Below are 17,715 nucleotides of genomic sequence, written 5' to 3' on the forward strand. Positions count from 1 at the left end.
TGTCTCTTTCAGTTCCGTTTTCCTCGGTGTGTATGCCCAGCAGTGGGATTGCTGTGTCGTGGGGCAGTTCAATTCTCAGGTTTTTTTTCTTCCCTTTTTTTAAAAATTAATTAATTATTTTAATTGGAGGCTAATTACTTTACAATATTATGGTGGTTTTTGCCATACATTAACATGAATCAGCCGTGGGTATTCCCAGGTTTTTAAGGAATCTCCACACTGTTCTCCATAGTGGCTATACCAGTCTGCATTCCCACCAACAGTGTAAGAGGGTCCCTTTTTCTACACACCCTCTCCAGCATTTATCACTTGTAGACTTTTTGATGGCAGCCATTCTGACCAATGTGAGATGGTACCTCATTGTGATTTTGATTTGCATTCCTCTGATAATGAGTGATGTTTAGCACCTTTCCACATGTTTATTAGCCATCTGTATGTCTTCTTTGGAGAAATGTCTGTTTAGGTTTTTTGCCCACTTTTTGATTGGGTTGTTTGTTTTTCTGGTATTAAGCTGCATGAGCTACTTGTATATTTTGGAGATTAATTCTTTGTCAGTTGTTTCATTTGCTATTATTTCCTCCCATTCTGAGGGTTCTCTCTTCAACTTGCTTATAGTTTCTTTCATTGTGCAAAAGCTTACATTTAATCAGGTCCCACTGATTTATTTTTGTTTTTATTTTCATTATTCTAGAGGATATGCTGTGCTTTCTGATGGTGTTGATCTAGACTAGTGCTCAGCAACATATTTGACTAGGTCTTTGCCTTCCCTGGAAACTGGGAATCAAGTTGGGGACATAGATCCTGCATCCTCATCACTGTTTAAGGAGATAGGAAATAGTAGGCAGGGAGGACAGTGGTCCGTGGGCTGGGGGGGGAGGCAGCTAGAAGAGTAAGAGAGGAGGTGGTGCCATTAGTGATTAGCTTGAGGAAAGTGGGAAAAAGAAGGTGCCATCGGAGTGCATCTGAGCCATGAGCTCGGGATGGAAGAAAGGTTTGCCAAGGTTGAGAAATCCTACGAAGAATGCTAACCCTGACCCAGCTCTTTATAGTTTGAGTCACTTACCACATCATCTCAGGTAACTTTTTTGGACCTCTCTGGGAGGGATGGTGGTGATGACCTGAATAATCTGGGTTCAAGTGGGTGAAACAACTTGTACAAGGACACAAAGCTGGTAAATGGCCAAACCCAGGATGAAACCCAGGTCTCCTGACTCCTGGTCTCTCACCACTTCCCCTGTGCCTCCCTTGGGCAGGTTATGATGAATGCTGGTTTGGTGGCAGATCTTTGGAAAGGTGTGAGAGGTGGAGGAAGAAGTGTGGACTGAGGGGGAGAGAGGGGGTCATAGAAAGCCTGAAGGACTTTCCAAAGTGATGGGCAAGCATTAGACCTCAGCTTTGTATTCCCAGTGTATTTTAATTGTTTCTGTTTTCAAACTCTTGCTTCTAAATTAGACACTTGGGCTGTTTTTCATTTCTAAATATATTTATTTGTGGCATTTTAGATTCAAATGTGTGTGATTAGGCTAATCATTTGTATTTTGCTAACTTCATGTTTTCAGAAAGTGAGGAGGAATGAAGGGAAGAGATTTCAAGAAACATGTGATTTACTTCAAGGAGTGGAAAAGAGTATTTTTAGCTTCCCTCTTAAAAATCAGTCCTTCACTTAAAGACCAGTGGTTAGCCATCATCAAAGGGAACATTTTCTGCCATGCCAAAGTCAGAATCTGTATGCTCTGACTTCCCCAAAAAGCACAGGGTATTATGCCTGTGCCTGGAATCGGGAAGGTTGTTCTTGGTTTGACTGGAGCAGGACAAGGAAAGAGTCTGAGAGAGAGAGTCTTGTGTTTTAAATGGCCTGGTTTATCACATGTCAGGTCCCAGCCTTTACAACAAAGATGTGTTGACACTTGCTATTCAGAGGGGAGAGATTATGCACATTATTACCAACTGACACATCCATCATCATGAATTCCTGGGTATTAATGCATATGGTGCTGGGCTGAATGCCTTGGAGAGGAAATTTAACAAGCACAGCCCTGACACAGTACAGCTTAAACCTAGAAAATTGAAACTGCAGTGGAAGCGAGCCTGTGAAGACCCACCTAGAAGTGGGATCGCCTCCATCATGGGCCTAGTATCAAGGACAAAAGACCCATCTGTGAGTGAAGGATCTGTCCTGTTCCACAGGGAGGCACTGCACCCTCAGGCTCAGTGGGGTGCCTGGTCTCTACCTCGACAAAGCGTGGGTGTTCTTTCAGAGGCCTGTGGAGAGTGGGGTGCATGACTCTGCCTGTGTGTCAGATAATATGGTAGGAATTGTGACCCTGTCGTGTACTGATAAGAGTCATTTGTTTCTGCAGATGCTCCTAGGAGATCTTAGGGCAGCTTTGCCTTATTTTACCGATAAGAAAACCAAGCTTGGGAACTTGCCCAGAGGTCCCACAAGAAGTTAGTTACAGAGCTGGCATAAAAGCCCAGATTGCTTCTTTCTTGACCCCAAACTGCCTACTAAATTTTACACAAATGTGAGTGGGTCCCCAGAAGGGACCAAATCACTTCAGATCAGGGTAGGGGCTGGCCTGCCCGTGGAAAGGCTGTCCACAGGCAGACAGCAGTCCCTTCCCCTCCTTACTCCGAATAATGAAACAAAGCCGGGACAGGTGGCCCACGTCTGCCCCATTCTGGGTGATGGCATTTACACTGAGTGCCAACTGGTGGTAAGAACCCCAAGCATAAGGATCTTCAAAAAGCCCTCAGTGTTTTTGAAACAGTGTTGTTCATCACCCAACACATAACCGACCCAACAGTGAGAGCCTCCTGGACATGTAATTATGTCTTATTCAGAAATGTCTCCCTCCTGTGCAGGCTTCGCAGTCAGGATCTGGAACAGCACCACTGGCCACATTTGTGACCTGCCTGATCTGTGTGGCTGTCCTAGTCTCCCCAACAGGGTACTTTTGATTATTCATTAAGGCTTCAAAGAGAAGATACCTCCAAATACTACCACAGAATCAAATCGTTTTATTAGTTCTCTGAAAATCAGTGAAACCATAAACAAGGCTTTTTTTTTTTTTTCCCTAAAGGAAACTTTTCAGTCCCAGACTGTGTGTTGCTGTTTGTATAACTCAGAATTAAATTAATGGAGCCCATCTTCCTGTGCCCTCTCCTCCCATCTTTGCAAGGTCCAAGAAGCACACACATATTCAGTGCAGTGTAAATCCTGTCTTTGTGTGTGTGGTTCAGCAACTGGAGCTTGCTTTCTCATTCAGAGCTGAGAGAGGCTTGCAAGACAGTGAGGCCCGTGGGAAACCCTCCCTGTTTAGAATGAAGGATGCAAGTGTGCACTCTCCCATAGAAGTGTGTCATATGCTACCTTCCCTTCCTGGTTTCCCAACCAAATAGGGCTGTCTCTGTTATTCCACCTCCCAGATCACTACACGGTCACTGCATTGAAAGTGTACCCTCCAGGGCTGCCCCGTGTGATTTTGGAGACAGTTTCCCTCCCCCCCGCCCCCCGTCTGTAATGTGGGAAAGTCAGAAATTGCAGGAAAGCGGTTTCCTTTCATCCTGTGTACATCCAGGTTAGGTATGTATTCCGCCAGTTACCTTGTGTGTGCTTATTCGTGTGAAAGAAACTTTGTGAAAGTAATAAAAAGTGTTTCTGTATAAACTGTGAGTCAAGTTAGGTGGACAGATGTGACTGCATTGTAACATGACAACATGAAAAGCACCAGTCTTGGTGGAGTCAGGGGCAGATCCACAGAAGCTGCCACTGGAAAACAGAAAATGTCATCTTGTTATTCGTGACTGAGAGAGACCAACAGAGAGGTTGTTTTCTGTAAGGAGAGCAAACCAGTCAATCCTAAAAGAAATCGACCCTGAATATTCACTGAAAGGGCTGAAGCTGAAGCCGAAACTCCAGTATTTCGGCCACCTGATACAAAGAGGCGACTCATTGGAAAAGACCTTGACGCTGGGAAAGACTGAGGGCAGGAGGAGAAGGAGGTAAGAGAGGATGAGATGATTAGATAACATCGCAAACTCAACAGACATGAATTTGAGCAACTCTGGGAAATAGTGAAGGACAGGGAAACCTGGTGTGCTGCAGTCCATGGGATTGCAAAGAGTTGGACGCAACTTAGCAACTGAACAACAACAACAAATAGAAAAATACAGTAAGTGATTTAAAAGTATTAATCTATCACTTGTTTTTGCATGGTCATATTTTTATTCTTAATTGACACGATTATATAGATCTTATATACAAAGTTCAGGAAAGAAAATATTCACAGTCTCTGTTTCTTTTCTGACCATTGTTACTATTTATTTCATTTCATGGTTATTACTGAAAATAATGTTTGATCCAGAGGAGAGGGTGTTAACGAATGATCCCCTTCAGGTGTCAGGCGGTCCAGGGATACTGAGGGTTTTCGGCTAGAGACCAGCCTCAGTCTGATTCTTTGGTGGGGAGTTGTTGGAGAGGTGACCCCACCTTGCGACAAGAGGTCTGCCTTTTGGAACCCTTGACAGCCTCTGGCCTTCTTCAGTGCAGAGCTGCTCTCTAGAGATAGGGTAGTTGTGAGGTTAGTGGTCAGAGCCAAACACCCAGGGATGGTGGGACGGTGGGGAAGGGGGACCTGGTTGGCCGCCAGCAGCCACCACACCTCCTTTCCTTTGCAGACGAATAGGTATCACCCCTAGGAAAGCAGAGAGGAAGGTGCTTTAAGTCATAAATTTAAAAATCTTGCAACATTAGGGCTCAAAGGACCTTCAAACCATTGGCTCCCTCATTTTAAAACCGAGGAATTTGACGTTACAGTAGATAAAGTAGGTTGTTCAGGCTTCTCTCAGTCGTTCCAGAAGAGCTAATCGTTCCAGAAGAGCTGAGCTTAAACCTAGGTGTCCTGCTTCCTTAACACTTCATTCTGAATAGCCTTGCCTGGCCTCACTCAAGACTTTTCTTTGGGGTGAACTTGAAAAACTCACAATCCAGACAGAGGGGAGGAAATTCCTGTGTGATGTTTGCAGTTGACAGCTACTGTAGGGTGAGAGTGTCATTGATGAGGAAGCTTTCCATCCCTGGACTTTTGCAAAGCAAGAGAACATTGAGGGAAAGTCGACCACTTTCTTTTTCTCTTGACTCTGCGACCTGCCACCCACCTTTTCCCTCCATGTGCACTTTCCCTGCTCAGAACCGTTTGGCCTGGTTCCTCTTGCCTTCTTCTGTTCCTGCCATTAGATAAAGGGAGTAAAGAGAGTGATCTTGAGTCCCTGGGCCATGGCCTTGCTGCCAGTGTGCGTGGTGGAATGACAGTGTGGCCCTTCCTCGCTTGTCTATGTCCCCATACACACACATCACTGGCAATGCCCCCTTGGACTGCTCATGTGGCTTCCTCTTGGCACCAGTCTCTGGTAGCCCACACTGCCTGTGGCCCCTTTTACAGAGCTCTGCCCAGTGGGACCCAATTGGGCACCCTTCAGTGGGATTCATACCTGCAACAAGAGAAAACAGCATCTGTTCCTTTGAGAAATTGTGGGAGCTCCTGCTGATGCATATGCGGACTCTGCTCAGGAATCCTGCTTCCGGGCATCCTCTAGACCTCAGGCTCCATCCATGAGGCATTGTAGGCTTTGGGTCTGGCACTGATTTGTGTGCCTCAGAAATTCCCAGGGGTGCAGTGAAGCTCTGCAAAGTAGTCCCCTCAAGGCCCTTCTCACCAGCTTAGGTAGCAGAGGGAAACAAGTCCACAGCTCCCTCAGGACAACCTCCCTTCTTACCTCTCAGGATGTGGGGATGTAGGCTGGCTGCTCACTTTGAGAGATGTGTAGTACCCCTGTTCAGTAGCCCACCTTTGGGGCCTCAGTGTAATTGATAGGGCAAGCCCACGTTCACACGGTCACACCTGCCATTGCGTGTCCTGCTGCTCTGCTGAGGCAGCACCCAGCCCCAGCACTCCAAAGCCTTCCCTGGAGACACACAGAATACTCCTTTGTCAGCCAGGTCTCCTTTGCCATCAGACAGCATCTGATTGCTGGTCGCCGGCCAAAGCCCACCGGGTAACATCGCCTCCACTTTGTCAGGAGTGGATGCATCTCTCGGGTCAAGTCCATTCCATCCACATGTCCCTGATCCTGTGGAAGTTCTATAAAAAAGGCAGCTCCATGTTGCCAGGCAGCCTCCTGGTTTTCTGACCTTCTCTCGTGATAGCTCTGCCACCGGCCAGTCTTTCCGCCAGTTACTGATTAGCAGAGCTCCTGAAGGTGCCAGGTGACACATTTAGGCTGCAGCGGTCTGTTTTTAACCTTTCAGCCTGTTTTCTGAGCACAATTGCATAGCTGGGGGGCTGGAGCCGAGTGAGGGGTAACATTATCCCTAAGTGACTCTGTCTGCACTGGTGAGGAAACAAGCCAGTTTTACAATTTGAAGACCTCCTGCCTATCTCAAAGCAGAAAAGAGGTCGTGTCAAAGGGCTTCTTGTTTTCACAAACTGGCTAGCGAGTCCCCAGGGTCCTTTAAAAGGCATTCGTTAAGTAGCAGAAAGCTCCAGTGCAAAGGCGGAGAAATCCCAGAAACATAAAAGTGCTGGGAGCAGGGAAGCATAGCAACTAACCCGCTGCTTCCCAGAGAACAGTTTGCTGTGGGTGTGGCCAGTGGGGTGAAGGCTCTAACCACCTCCAGACTCAGCACGTGTTTGTCCCGTTGGATGGCTCAGGGTGGTATCTGCACTCTGCTTTACGCTAAGCATACGTATTTAAACAGCTTTTACATACATTTCATTATTCCCGTGTCTAGCTCAGCAGTTAGTGGGTGTCTGATAGAACTGGGAGGTGATATTATCCCGTTTATAGATCCATCAGGTTGCAAAAACAGGACTGATGGCTCTGTCTGCATTACTCATATATTTAGCCTCAGAAATCTCCCAGTTTCTTTTTTTAAGCCAGAGACCAAATTCTTCACCTGATCAGATAGTAGAGAATAATAGTTCAGTTCAGTCGCTCAGTCATGTCTGACTCTGTGACCCCATGGACTGCAGCACACCAGCCTTCCTGTCCATCACCAACTCTCTGAATTTACTCAAACTCATGTCCATTGAGTCAGTGATGCCATTCGACCATCTCACCCTCTGTCGGCCCCTTCTCCTCACGCCTTCAATCTTTCCCAGCATCAGGGTCTTTACAAATGAGTCAGTTCTTTGCATCAAGTGGCCAAAGTATTGTAAGTATAATAAGTCAAGGGCTCCTGGAAATTCTTCCTTTTCACTCCATCCCAAACTCAAAGGTAAGTAAGAGAGCCACTCATGTCATACTTTAGGGCAGACTATTCACAACCAGCTATTGCACCTGCTGCTCTAGGTGAGTTGTAATTTATACCAAGTAAGGTCCAGTCAAGAATACATATTTAAAATAGATAACCAACAAGGAGCTACTGTATACCATAGGACCTGTGTTCAATATTCTATAATAATCTAAGTAGGAAAAGAATTTGAAAAATAATGGATATATGTATATATACTATATATATGAAACTAAATCACTCTGATGTTTACCTGAAACTAACAAAACATTGTAAGTCAGTTGTACTTCAATATAAAATAAAAATTAAATAAAAAGAGTTTAAGTATAGAATCCACTACAGCCAAAGAAAGCAGACCCCCTTTTAATTATCTGTGGGCCCATAGCTGGACCACTAGCCAGACTGGAGACAAGAGAACAATTATTTTCCTTGTAATCACTGAGCACCATCTTGTCTCCCAGAGAGCTGAGGATTCGGACAGGAGTCAGGGGTGGGTAGGCTTTAAGAATCTTAGCTGCCTGGAGTCTTCAAGAACCCTAGTGGCCTGAGTGGGACAGAACAAGGACTCCCCAGCCCCCACACACCTTCACCTTGGGAAGTTACTTGAAATCAGCGAGCCAAGGACTCACCAAGAAAAAGCCAAGGACTTACTTATTTTGTGATGTAAATTGTTTCTGCTTCACTGCTGAAATTCACAGAGATTTGCATTTTAGAACTCGACTTCTAATCTTGGAATAAAAGAATCTTTGTTGAATTTTTGACTCCAGTAACAGGCAGATGAGGTCGTTTCTTTTTGTCTTTCTCTCGCTCCCTTCCTTTCTTTGACCTCACAGCTCCTAAGTGAGAACCTCATACTTGATTGCGACGTTAAAAGGAGGATGAATCAACCATGAAATAGATCATTTAAGGTTTGCAGCTCTCTTTTTATTTTATTTTGATTCAAATACACCCTTAGGTAAAGTCACAGACATTAAGCTCATTGGCTGAGAGCAGGCTTTGATATAGAAGAACTTGGCCCCTGAGACATCTCTTCCCACAAATGTCTTGTGTTTCCTGCGCTCCCTTAGTCTTCCTCATGCAGCCACCATCAGTTTACGGAGCATCTACTCTGTGCCACACCTACAGACGTGGGACCTACAGTGTCCTTCCCCAACATTTGCACACCCACTGGGTGGACACCTACAGTGACAACGCAGTCCAAAGGGGCCAAACAGGAAGATATCAAGGGCTCAGAGGAGGTAGCAGCTGACCTCACCTCGGCGAGCCCAGGAAGAGGGAGCAGGAATCCATTCAGGAGAGAAAAGTAGGGAGGGAAGAACGGTATCTCTGGGGAAGGCCATAGCAGGTCAGACACAGGCGAGAGAGCGTGAGAGGTTCGGGAATACGGGATAAGTGTAGGTGGACCTTAAGCACAGGAGCAGAGGGCATGGCCAGTGGTGAGCTGCAGAGCCCGTAGAAACCCAGTTGGTGAAGATCCCCGTGTGTGCAGAGCTGGGGAGATGGTCTTTCACCTTTGAAAACTTTTATACTGGGGGACTAAATCTTCAGTTTTGAAAACTGTGGCACTGGGGAGGGTGGGTTGAAGGGTTGGGATCCTAGAAACAGTGTCTTAACCCAGAGCTTCTAGAAAGCAGGGCCTGTAGCAAAGGTTGAAGTATTACTACCTGAAGTAGTACCACTATTCTGCTTTACCAGGAGCCACGCAGACACTGGGCACTCTGGACGCCCGTTAAGGTCTGCAGGGAGGGACTGACTCTTTCTTTGGCATAGCCTGTAGAAGAGAGAAAAGGGGCTCCCTCCTGCTTTTTGGCTCGCACCACAGGGAACTGGTGTCCCATACTTCTCGAATGCTGTTCTGGGATGGGGCTTCTACAACCTAGCCCCCCACCCACCCCTGGTGTAGCTTCTTCCCAGTCTGACAGCAGAGGGCAGCCTTGTGTTTGTGAGCTTGAGCTGAGAAAGAGAAAGAAGAGCAGGCAGTCTGGGGAATCTGAGAGGTCCGTAGGGGGTGTCACCAATCAGACACCGAGCTCCTCTCAGAGACTGTCACATCCGTCCAGGAAGGAGGGGATGGATGCCAGAGTGAGCAGAGGGGGCCAGTGTCGAGAAAGGTGTGCAAGATCTGCATTTAGTAGAGTTAATAAGCCCCACCCCGACCTTTCAAGGAGATACATCACAGCAGCAGTCAGTAGGGCCTTCCCTGGTAGCTCAGTTGTTAAAGAGACCACCTGCAATGCAGGAAACCCCGGTTCAGTTCCTGGATTGGGGAAGATCCCACTGGAGAAGGGACAGGCTACCCACTCCAGTATTCTTGGGCTTCCCTGGGATCACAAATGGTAAAGAATCCACCTGTAATGCGGGAGACCTAGGTTCAATCCCTGGGTTCGGAAGATCTCCTGTAGGTGAGCATGGCAACCCAGTCCAGTATTCTTGAGTGGAGAATGGCATGGACAGAGGAGCCTGGTGGGACACAGTCCGTGGGGTGGTAAAGAGTAGGACACGACTGAGTGACTAAGTACAGCAGTCAGTAAAGGGCTTCCATGGCTAGTATGGAGCTAGGCATACTCTATGGACTTGAAGTTTCCTAAAGAAAATATATGATTCATCATTGAATACTCATTCATAAAGTCATGGAATAATCCAATTCCTGTATTTGTCAGGGAAGAAGAGGAAGCTACTACTTTAAAGATGGTTAAAAATCCAAGGTGATGAAAATAAGGAGCCTGATCACAAGTGTACCTATCAGAATTCTTTTTACTGAAATGGCAGACACCCAGCTCTCCTAGCTTAGGATTGGGAGACTCTCAGCACCCAAGGAGGGGCAGGCATGCACTGGGCAGAGATGTCACTGGAACTAGGGACCATGACCCCACCGGGACATACCCCCTCTCACACTTGGCCTTCTCTGTGAGGGGACTTTCTTCTTCTCCATCTGGAGCCTGACCTTCATGGGACAGGACCCACACTGGCTTCAGCAGCTGGTTTCCTAACTGATTGCTTTGGCTCTAGAGAGCATGACTCTTCACACCACTCAGCCCTTCCTGGGGAGGATGCCCGCTAGCTCAACACTCACCAGGCACTCTCCATGGACCAACCACCTCTGCGCAGGGTGGCAGAATTATTACAAAGTGCTGTGTGGATGAGGGGAAACAGGGTCCATGAGAAGGGGTATGCATATCTGCCCTGGGGGGCAAGGGTGTTGATGAGGAGAAACGCACATAACGTCCCTGTGGCCCAAAGCTCAGAACACTGCCATTCGCCAAAGAACCTTCCTGAACCCCTAATTCGCCAGCTGGAGAAGAAAAGGGCTCCTGATTCTGTGGTTCTGCCTTCTACCTCTCCTCCTGCTAAGGACTCGGGCAAGTGTTGCTTTATTGAATTGTTTTCCCGAAGCTCTCTATGAAACCTCTGAATATCTTCCTACCAGCTCTGCAAACAGAGCTGCCTCCAGCTGCAATCACAGCCACTGAAGACGCACTGAAAGCCCGCTCCAGTGTGTTCTTTCCTTCTCCTTTCCTTGGCATTGTCCCTTCCCCCGCCTCCTAATGAGTTTGCTGCTGCTGCTGTTTGGTCGCTTCAGTCATGTCCAACTCTGTGTGACCGTGGACAGTAGCCCGCTAGGTTCCTCTGTCCAAGAAATTCTTCAGGTGAAAATACGGGAGTGGGTTGCCATGCCCTCCTCCATTGCAGGCAGATTTTTTTTTTTCCCCCACTGAGCCACCAGGGAAGACCCCTAATGAGTTTAGGTAGATCTAAATGAGCTTAGGTAGATTGAAATTTTAATCAGTTTGATTGTTTTTTTTTAATGGGAATTTAAATTGAACTGGAGACTGAGAGCTTTAAGGGGCTGCAGCCTGCTTGGTGGGGCATTTTGGAGGCATGTCTCACCCCTGCTGCAGTGTGGTGACTGTGCAAGCCCCTTCTGACTACGTCTCAGCAAATTTGTAGGGAATAGGGGTTTATGAAGGAAAGTGAAAATGTTAGTCGCTCAGTCATGCCCATCTCTTTGCGACTCCCTGAACTCCTTGGTCCATGGAATTCTCAAGGCAAGAATACTGGTTTGGGTTGCCATGCCCTCCTCCAGGGATCTTCCTGACCCAGGGGTTGAACCCGGGACTACTGCATTGCAGGTAGACTCTTTATCATCTGAGCCACCAGAGAAGGCCGATAGGGTTTATGGAGGAGGTAATTTTCTCTGACCTTGTCCTCTTAAGTCAGAGAAGACAACTTTCTAAGGAGTGATACTGACCTAGTTCTTGGATCAACAGGACTCCTATTTCCGGGGTGTCACCTTGACCTTGAACCTGGATGTCCAAAATCAGGAGGACGGGTCTGCTGGAAAATATTCTTCCCCCTGCACACACATCCCTCCCTGCTGTGGACCTTCACGTGGGTGGAGAAAGGCAGGCGAGGACCATGGTTGACTTACAGAACTTCAGTACCTTCTTTCTTTCTAAACAACTTTTATATTATTTTTATAGATTAATAAAACAACTTTTATTTATAATTATAATCGATTTACAATGTTGTATTATCTTCAGGTGTTGGGCAAAGTGATTCAGTTATACATGAACATATATCTGCTCTTTTTCAGATTATTTTCCTATAAGTTATTACAGAATATCGAGTAGAGTTCCCTGTACTATATAGTATATCCTTGTGAATTACCTAAATGGCAACCCACTCCAGTACTCTTGCCTGGAAAATCCCATGGACGGAGGAGCCTGGTAGGCTGCAGTCCATGGGGTCTCGAAGAGTCGGACATGACTGAGCGACTTCACTTTCACTTTTCACTTTCATGCATTGGAGAAGGAACTGGCAACCCACTCCAGTGTTCTTGCCTGGAGAATCCCAAGGATTGGGGAGCCTGGTGGGCTGCCGTCCATGGAGTCACACAGAGTCGGACACGACTGAAGCGACTTAGCAGCAGTAGCAGCAGTCTGTATATATTAATGCCAGCCTCCTAATTTATCCTTGTTTCTTAAACACAGAAGATAGCATTATCCATTGAAGAGAAAAGAAGATCCTTTGAACCTCTTTATGGAAAGAACTGAGCCCAACAAGGGGACTTCCCTGATAGCTCAGTTGGTAAAGAATCCGCCTGCAATGCAGGAGACCCCTGTTCCGTTCCCAATGGGGAAGATCCACTGGAGAAGGGGTAGGCTACCCACTCCAGTATTCTTGGGCTTCCCTTGTGGCTCAGCTGGTAAAGAATCTGCCTGCAATGTGGAAGACCTGAGTTTGATCCCTAGGTTGGGAAGATTCCCTGGAGAAGGGAAAGGCTACCCACTCCAGTATTCTGGCCTGGAGAATTCCATGGACTGTATAGTCCATGGGGTTGCAAAGAGTCGGAGACGACTAAGCGACTTTCACAGGTACAGGTACAGGAGCCCAGCACGAGATGTGAGATGGCAATGATGTAAGCCTCAGTGTCATACAGACTGGTTTCTATTTTTTGTTGATTACATTCATTTTAATTTTTCTCTTTTTTATTGTGAAATATATAAAACATACCCACCACCCAGATGTACAGATGTTGATACTGTGCAATAGTTTTCTTTACCAGAAAAATGATACAGTTCAAATATCGCTGAAGCTCCATCCACTTCCCCAAACCCTCCCTTTTCTTCTCAGTAATCAATAGCCGGAAGTTGGTATCTATCATCCCCATGCATATTTTTATAGTTAACTACAAATATCCATGTAAAGTATTATTGATATGCATACCATTGAATAACACTGCTCTTCATGGTTAAAAAATGGCATCAAGCCATACAGATTCTTTTGCAATCTGTCCCAGGGCTGCTGGACCATGGACAAGTTGTGTCATCTTTTTGAGCCTCAGGCAGGTTGTTAAGATACTGGTTGTTTTCATCCTAGTCCAGTCCAGGTGAGCAAGGATTGCAGCTTGGAGGGGAGGAGACAGTTTGATATTACAAAGGCAGAATCAGCAGGACTTTATGACTAATTTGATGTGTGGAATGACAACTGTGATTCTGGTAACTGGCTAGCAGATAATGCTAGTCACTGAGATGGGGGGTGGGAGGGGGCAGTGCGATACTGGTCTGGGAAAGTCAGGCACTGCATTCCCTTTTTGACCCATTAAGAGTTGGAAGTGTCTGTGGCAACACAGATGGGGAGGTTCAGGAGGCAGCTGGATTTTTGGACCCCAAATTCAAACAGTGGTTGGGAGACTATGGAGATGCTTCTTTGGGCTCCCTGAGCATCCGGTGAGCATTCACTTGGGAGGGAGGGGGCCAGGGCACTCAGCATGCATGGTTCAAATTCCTTTGCCTGGAATCCATAGTGTGCTTCACCCTCAATTTCTTCAGAACAAGTGGCAACATGAGATGGAAATTTCTTCATTGTCATGTCAACTTGAAAGGTTAGAGTTAGTCGGAAAGCTTTTCTTCCCCCTCAGAACCTGTTGTGAAATTAACAGAATCATCTCTGAAGGGTACTTCTGCTTTCAAATTTTACCATGCTTTCATGTTAATAAGTTCATAGACTTTATTGACCTTGGCAAATACTTCTTCGTATTTGCCTAAACTTACCCCCTGGTGAAACTTCAAGGCACCACAGCCTTTTCTGGGATGAGTGGCAGAGCTCCTGTCTCCTCCTGCTCCCTTCCCCAGAGTTTGGTCTGGGAACCCAGTGAGTGCTCTTCTCCAAGTGAGGACCCAGGTGATCTCTCCCTGCTCTCCTTTGTGGTTCACAGCTGACCTGGTCAGAGGCTGTGGGTCCATCCTCACTAGTTAGCAAGTGGCTCTTCACAGGGAAATGTGTTTTTTTGCTTTATTAAAGGAAGGATGCTTGCCCCCCACCTCATCCCCAGCCCAGTCCCATCCCTGCCAAAAGCCCAGCTTGATGTCCTAGCAGACCTCCTTTTGGATGGTAGGAATCTGCCTGCAGTGGCCCAGATACAAGTGCTGGGAAGGTGTTGTTACTGTAAGGATCCAGAAAGACCTGGGGGGTTAGGGCAGGGAACAGCTGCGGACGGAGTGGTACCCAGAAGCACCTCTGACCCTGCTTTCCTCTCTTCCATCTCCCTGCTTTCTTTTCTCACTCATGCCTCTCCCCATCTCCCTTTGTCCCTCTGCTCTTCCCTTTCTTCCTCATTACCTCTTCTAACTCTCAGCTTCCCCTCCCTCTCTCTCCCTCATCAATCTGTCTCCCCCTCCTCATCTGTCTCTCTTCCTCCCTCTCCCCTTTCTCACTCCTCCTCCTCTTTCCTTGCTCCTCCTCCCCCCCTTCTCTCTCCCTCCTCTCCCTCCCCCCTCTCCCCCCACCCCTGCCCTTTCCCTGTCACACTTACAGGAAGAATGTCTAGGTCTCAGGCACTCTGCTGCTGCTACTGCTGCTAAGTTGCTTTAGTCGTGCCCGACTCTGTGCAACCCCAGAGACGGCAGCCCACCAGGCTCCCCTGTCCCTGGGATTCTCCAGGCAAGAATACTGGAGTGGGTTGCCATTTCCTTCTCCAATGCATTAAAGTGAAAAGTGAAAGTGAAGTTGCTCAGTCATGTCCGACTCTTTGCGACCCATGGACTGCAGCCTACCAGGCTCCTCTGACCATGGGATTTTCCAGGCAAAAGTACTGGAGTGGGGTGCCATTGCCTTCTCTGCTCAGGCACTCTAGGTCCCTTTTATTATTTTCTCTTTGCTCTATCCAGCTCTTGTCTGTTTCCCTTCCCACTCCCACCCCCCAGAACTGGCAGCTGACTTGTATCTGGTCTATAATTGCCCAGACTCCAACACCACATGACCTTGGTGCTCTAAAGCCCCTGGCCATCTGGGAATCATCTCTCTGTGACTAGGATTCGAAGCCCCCTAGAGAGGGTCCCGACTGGCTCAGCTCATTTTCCTGAGTCCAGCCACTCTGTCCCAGGCTGGCAGGCAGCCTGGGGATGGGTCTCCCTCAAGGAAGACACACCTGGGCCCATCAGCAGTGGCAGGGGGTGGACCAGGGTTACAGAGGCCCCTGCCTACCTAGCAAGGGCTAGGGGAGAAGGGTAGAGCCCCTGAGAAGGAGTGATCAGGTCCCTCTAGCACAAAAACTATGCACAAAAACAGGACCCCCTCCTGTTTACTCACACCAGGAAGATGATCCTACATTTGGCTCAAGCTGTGAGTGGGAGTCATGGTTTGTAAACTGTTCCTAGTCACCTCTGCACGAATGGAAGGGTATACATCTCTCAAGTAATGAATTTAGCATTTTCTGGCCCCACCAAACATGGCATGAAATTAGACTTTCAGTTGGAGTATTCATTTTATTCATACAGTGGGATGCAAGGTCGACTTGCTTACTCCCACACAAATTTCTTCGGTGCATAAAATAGAGACTGTGAAGTGTACTGTTTTTCCATCATAAAGACATTGGATGCCTGATTTGAAACATGTATCCCCCAAAGTTGAGTGCTTTGTAATATCCTCACTGAGTGGTCAAGCAGGGGCAGACACTGAACAGGGCTCAGGATGCTGGTTTGGTGGGGGGAGCTGCCCCTCCAGGTCAGAGTGCGGGTCCCACCCCAAGGCTGCTGCTTCTCATCAGAGCTGCCTCCCATCAGGGGCTCAGTGGCCACTGATGCCACAACCCCAGGTCCTTTGTGGTCCTAAGTCACAAAACTGGCGATTGTTATACTTGCCTGGAGTGTGTGAAAACAGGCTTCAAATGGGAAAAACCTTGTCCCACTCTCCTACAACTGGAAAACATTACAGACCTTGAATCTTTCAAATGTCCAAAAAAAAAAAAAAAAAAAAAACACCTCAAAGGATAACCCACAGAATCCGGCTTCTATAACTTAGTCATACAGAAAGGTGAAGAGGGAGAGGGAGCCTACTTCCTCCTCGCAGGTGGTTTTGATTTAGAAAAGGTGCCTCAAATTCAATGCTCACGAATAACAGAAGAGAGGTTCTGTTTTGCCTCTAAGAAAAGTAAGACTACTCATGAATGTTTCAGGACTCATCCGAGTCTACATTTAATCTTACTTCCACCTTTTGTCTACCTGAATGTTCTCATTATCTCTCCTATCTGCCAAGTCAATCAGGGTGTACTGTGGGAAACGCTCATCTCCCCATGATCCGAATTAGGTGGGATCCAGTTCTGAAAACATGAGTTAATCATCACTAGAAATATTGGCAAGAGCTGGGGATGTTTGTGTTCTTCGGGGACAGCTTACCGTCTCCAGATAAGTATTCCAGTCCAACTGACTGCCTCCTCTGTGCTTTCCTTCCCCCAAACTTCCTCCCTCATAAGGAAGACAAGCCAAAAGCATAGTGTTGGATCTGGTCATTTGCAAGGCAAGGACAGTACTTCAGAGCAGTCAGCCTTGAGCCGTCGTTGGTATTCAGTAGTGGGTCACTATATAATATATTTCTTCTTGCAAAGTTATACAGCATCCATGTGACTGTTTTTGCCCTTAAAATCCAGCCAGATTACTTTTAAAAGAAGTTTTACGAGTTGGGATTGCCAAATTTGTGCAGTCTCCATGTTAAGAACTCCTGTCTTGGTGGTCTCCAGCCATGAGACAGGTTTCTATGAGAATGAAAAGAGAAACGCCTTCTCCTTGTGTCCCCTCTTTAGAATAAGAAGGTCTACTTGGACATCATCCACACATACACAGAAGTACATGCGACTGTTTACGGTTCCAGCACGAAGAACATTCCCAGTTACGTGAAAAACCACGGGATCCTCAGTGGACGAGACTTGCAGTTTCTTCTCCGAGAAACCAAGGTGAGTTTTTCATTGTTGTTATAAAAATGCATCCACAATGTTGCGCAGAAGCTTGTTTCTGTTGGTGTTGAAAATGGGATCAACATCTTCCATGCTTTGTTTTCATTGGTGTATTGATCTTCTGGTCAACTCTGGGTAGTGATACCAGTTATACCTTAAAAGGTAGCGAATTGTGGAAGGAGGTTGCTACCATTGAAGGCTTATCTGCTGAGGACCTGCTTTGTGCCAGCCATTAAGCGAGGGGCTGGAGACACAGTGACAAGCAGGAAAGGTGAGGCTGTCACACTTTCTCAGAGAGCAGCAGCTTTCTCAGCAAGCCTGCAGTGCTTAACACCCCCACCTCCCCAGGCACCTCTGTTAGTGTTTCATCACATTTGCTTGTTCAAAAAATTTGTACTGGGCAACGGAGAAGTTCAGATAAGGGGAGAGTCTTTGGGGCTCAAGGAGCAGAGGAAGTGTCATGAAAGGTGTGAGAGATGAAAGATGGGTGGGGTGTGATGTGCCTGGCATGTGGCACAAACAGGAGTGAGTCAGATTGCACAGGTGGAGATGATACATTCAGGAGAGTCAAGAGACCAACCCAATGAGTCTGTGTCGGGAAATAGTGGAAGATAAAATTTGACAAGGAGCTGAGGGTCTGATTGTCACAGATGTAGAATTCAGTTTATGTGTATGGATAGATGGGAGAGCC

At 47.0% G+C, this 17,715-nt stretch overlaps 1 protein-coding gene across 2 annotated transcripts in view; it reads left to right on the top strand.

Moving 5' to 3' along the window:
• The window catches only part of MGAT5 (alpha-1,6-mannosylglycoprotein 6-beta-N-acetylglucosaminyltransferase), a 394,846-nt gene that overhangs the window by 322,982 nt on the left and 54,149 nt on the right, over positions 1 to 17,715 (top strand). For both annotated transcript variants that reach the window (XM_040228417.1, XM_040228416.1), the window contains exon 13: positions 16,875 to 17,024. In XM_040228417.1, coding sequence (XP_040084351.1) covers positions 16,875 to 17,024 — 150 coding nt within the window. The remainder of the gene's footprint in view (positions 1 to 16,874; positions 17,025 to 17,715) is intronic.

The sequence above is a fragment of the Oryx dammah genome, unplaced genomic scaffold (assembly GCF_014754425.2).
Source record: "Oryx dammah isolate SB20612 unplaced genomic scaffold, SCBI_Odam_1.1 HiC_scaffold_27, whole genome shotgun sequence".
NCBI classification, from domain to species: domain Eukaryota; kingdom Metazoa; phylum Chordata; class Mammalia; order Artiodactyla; family Bovidae; genus Oryx; species Oryx dammah.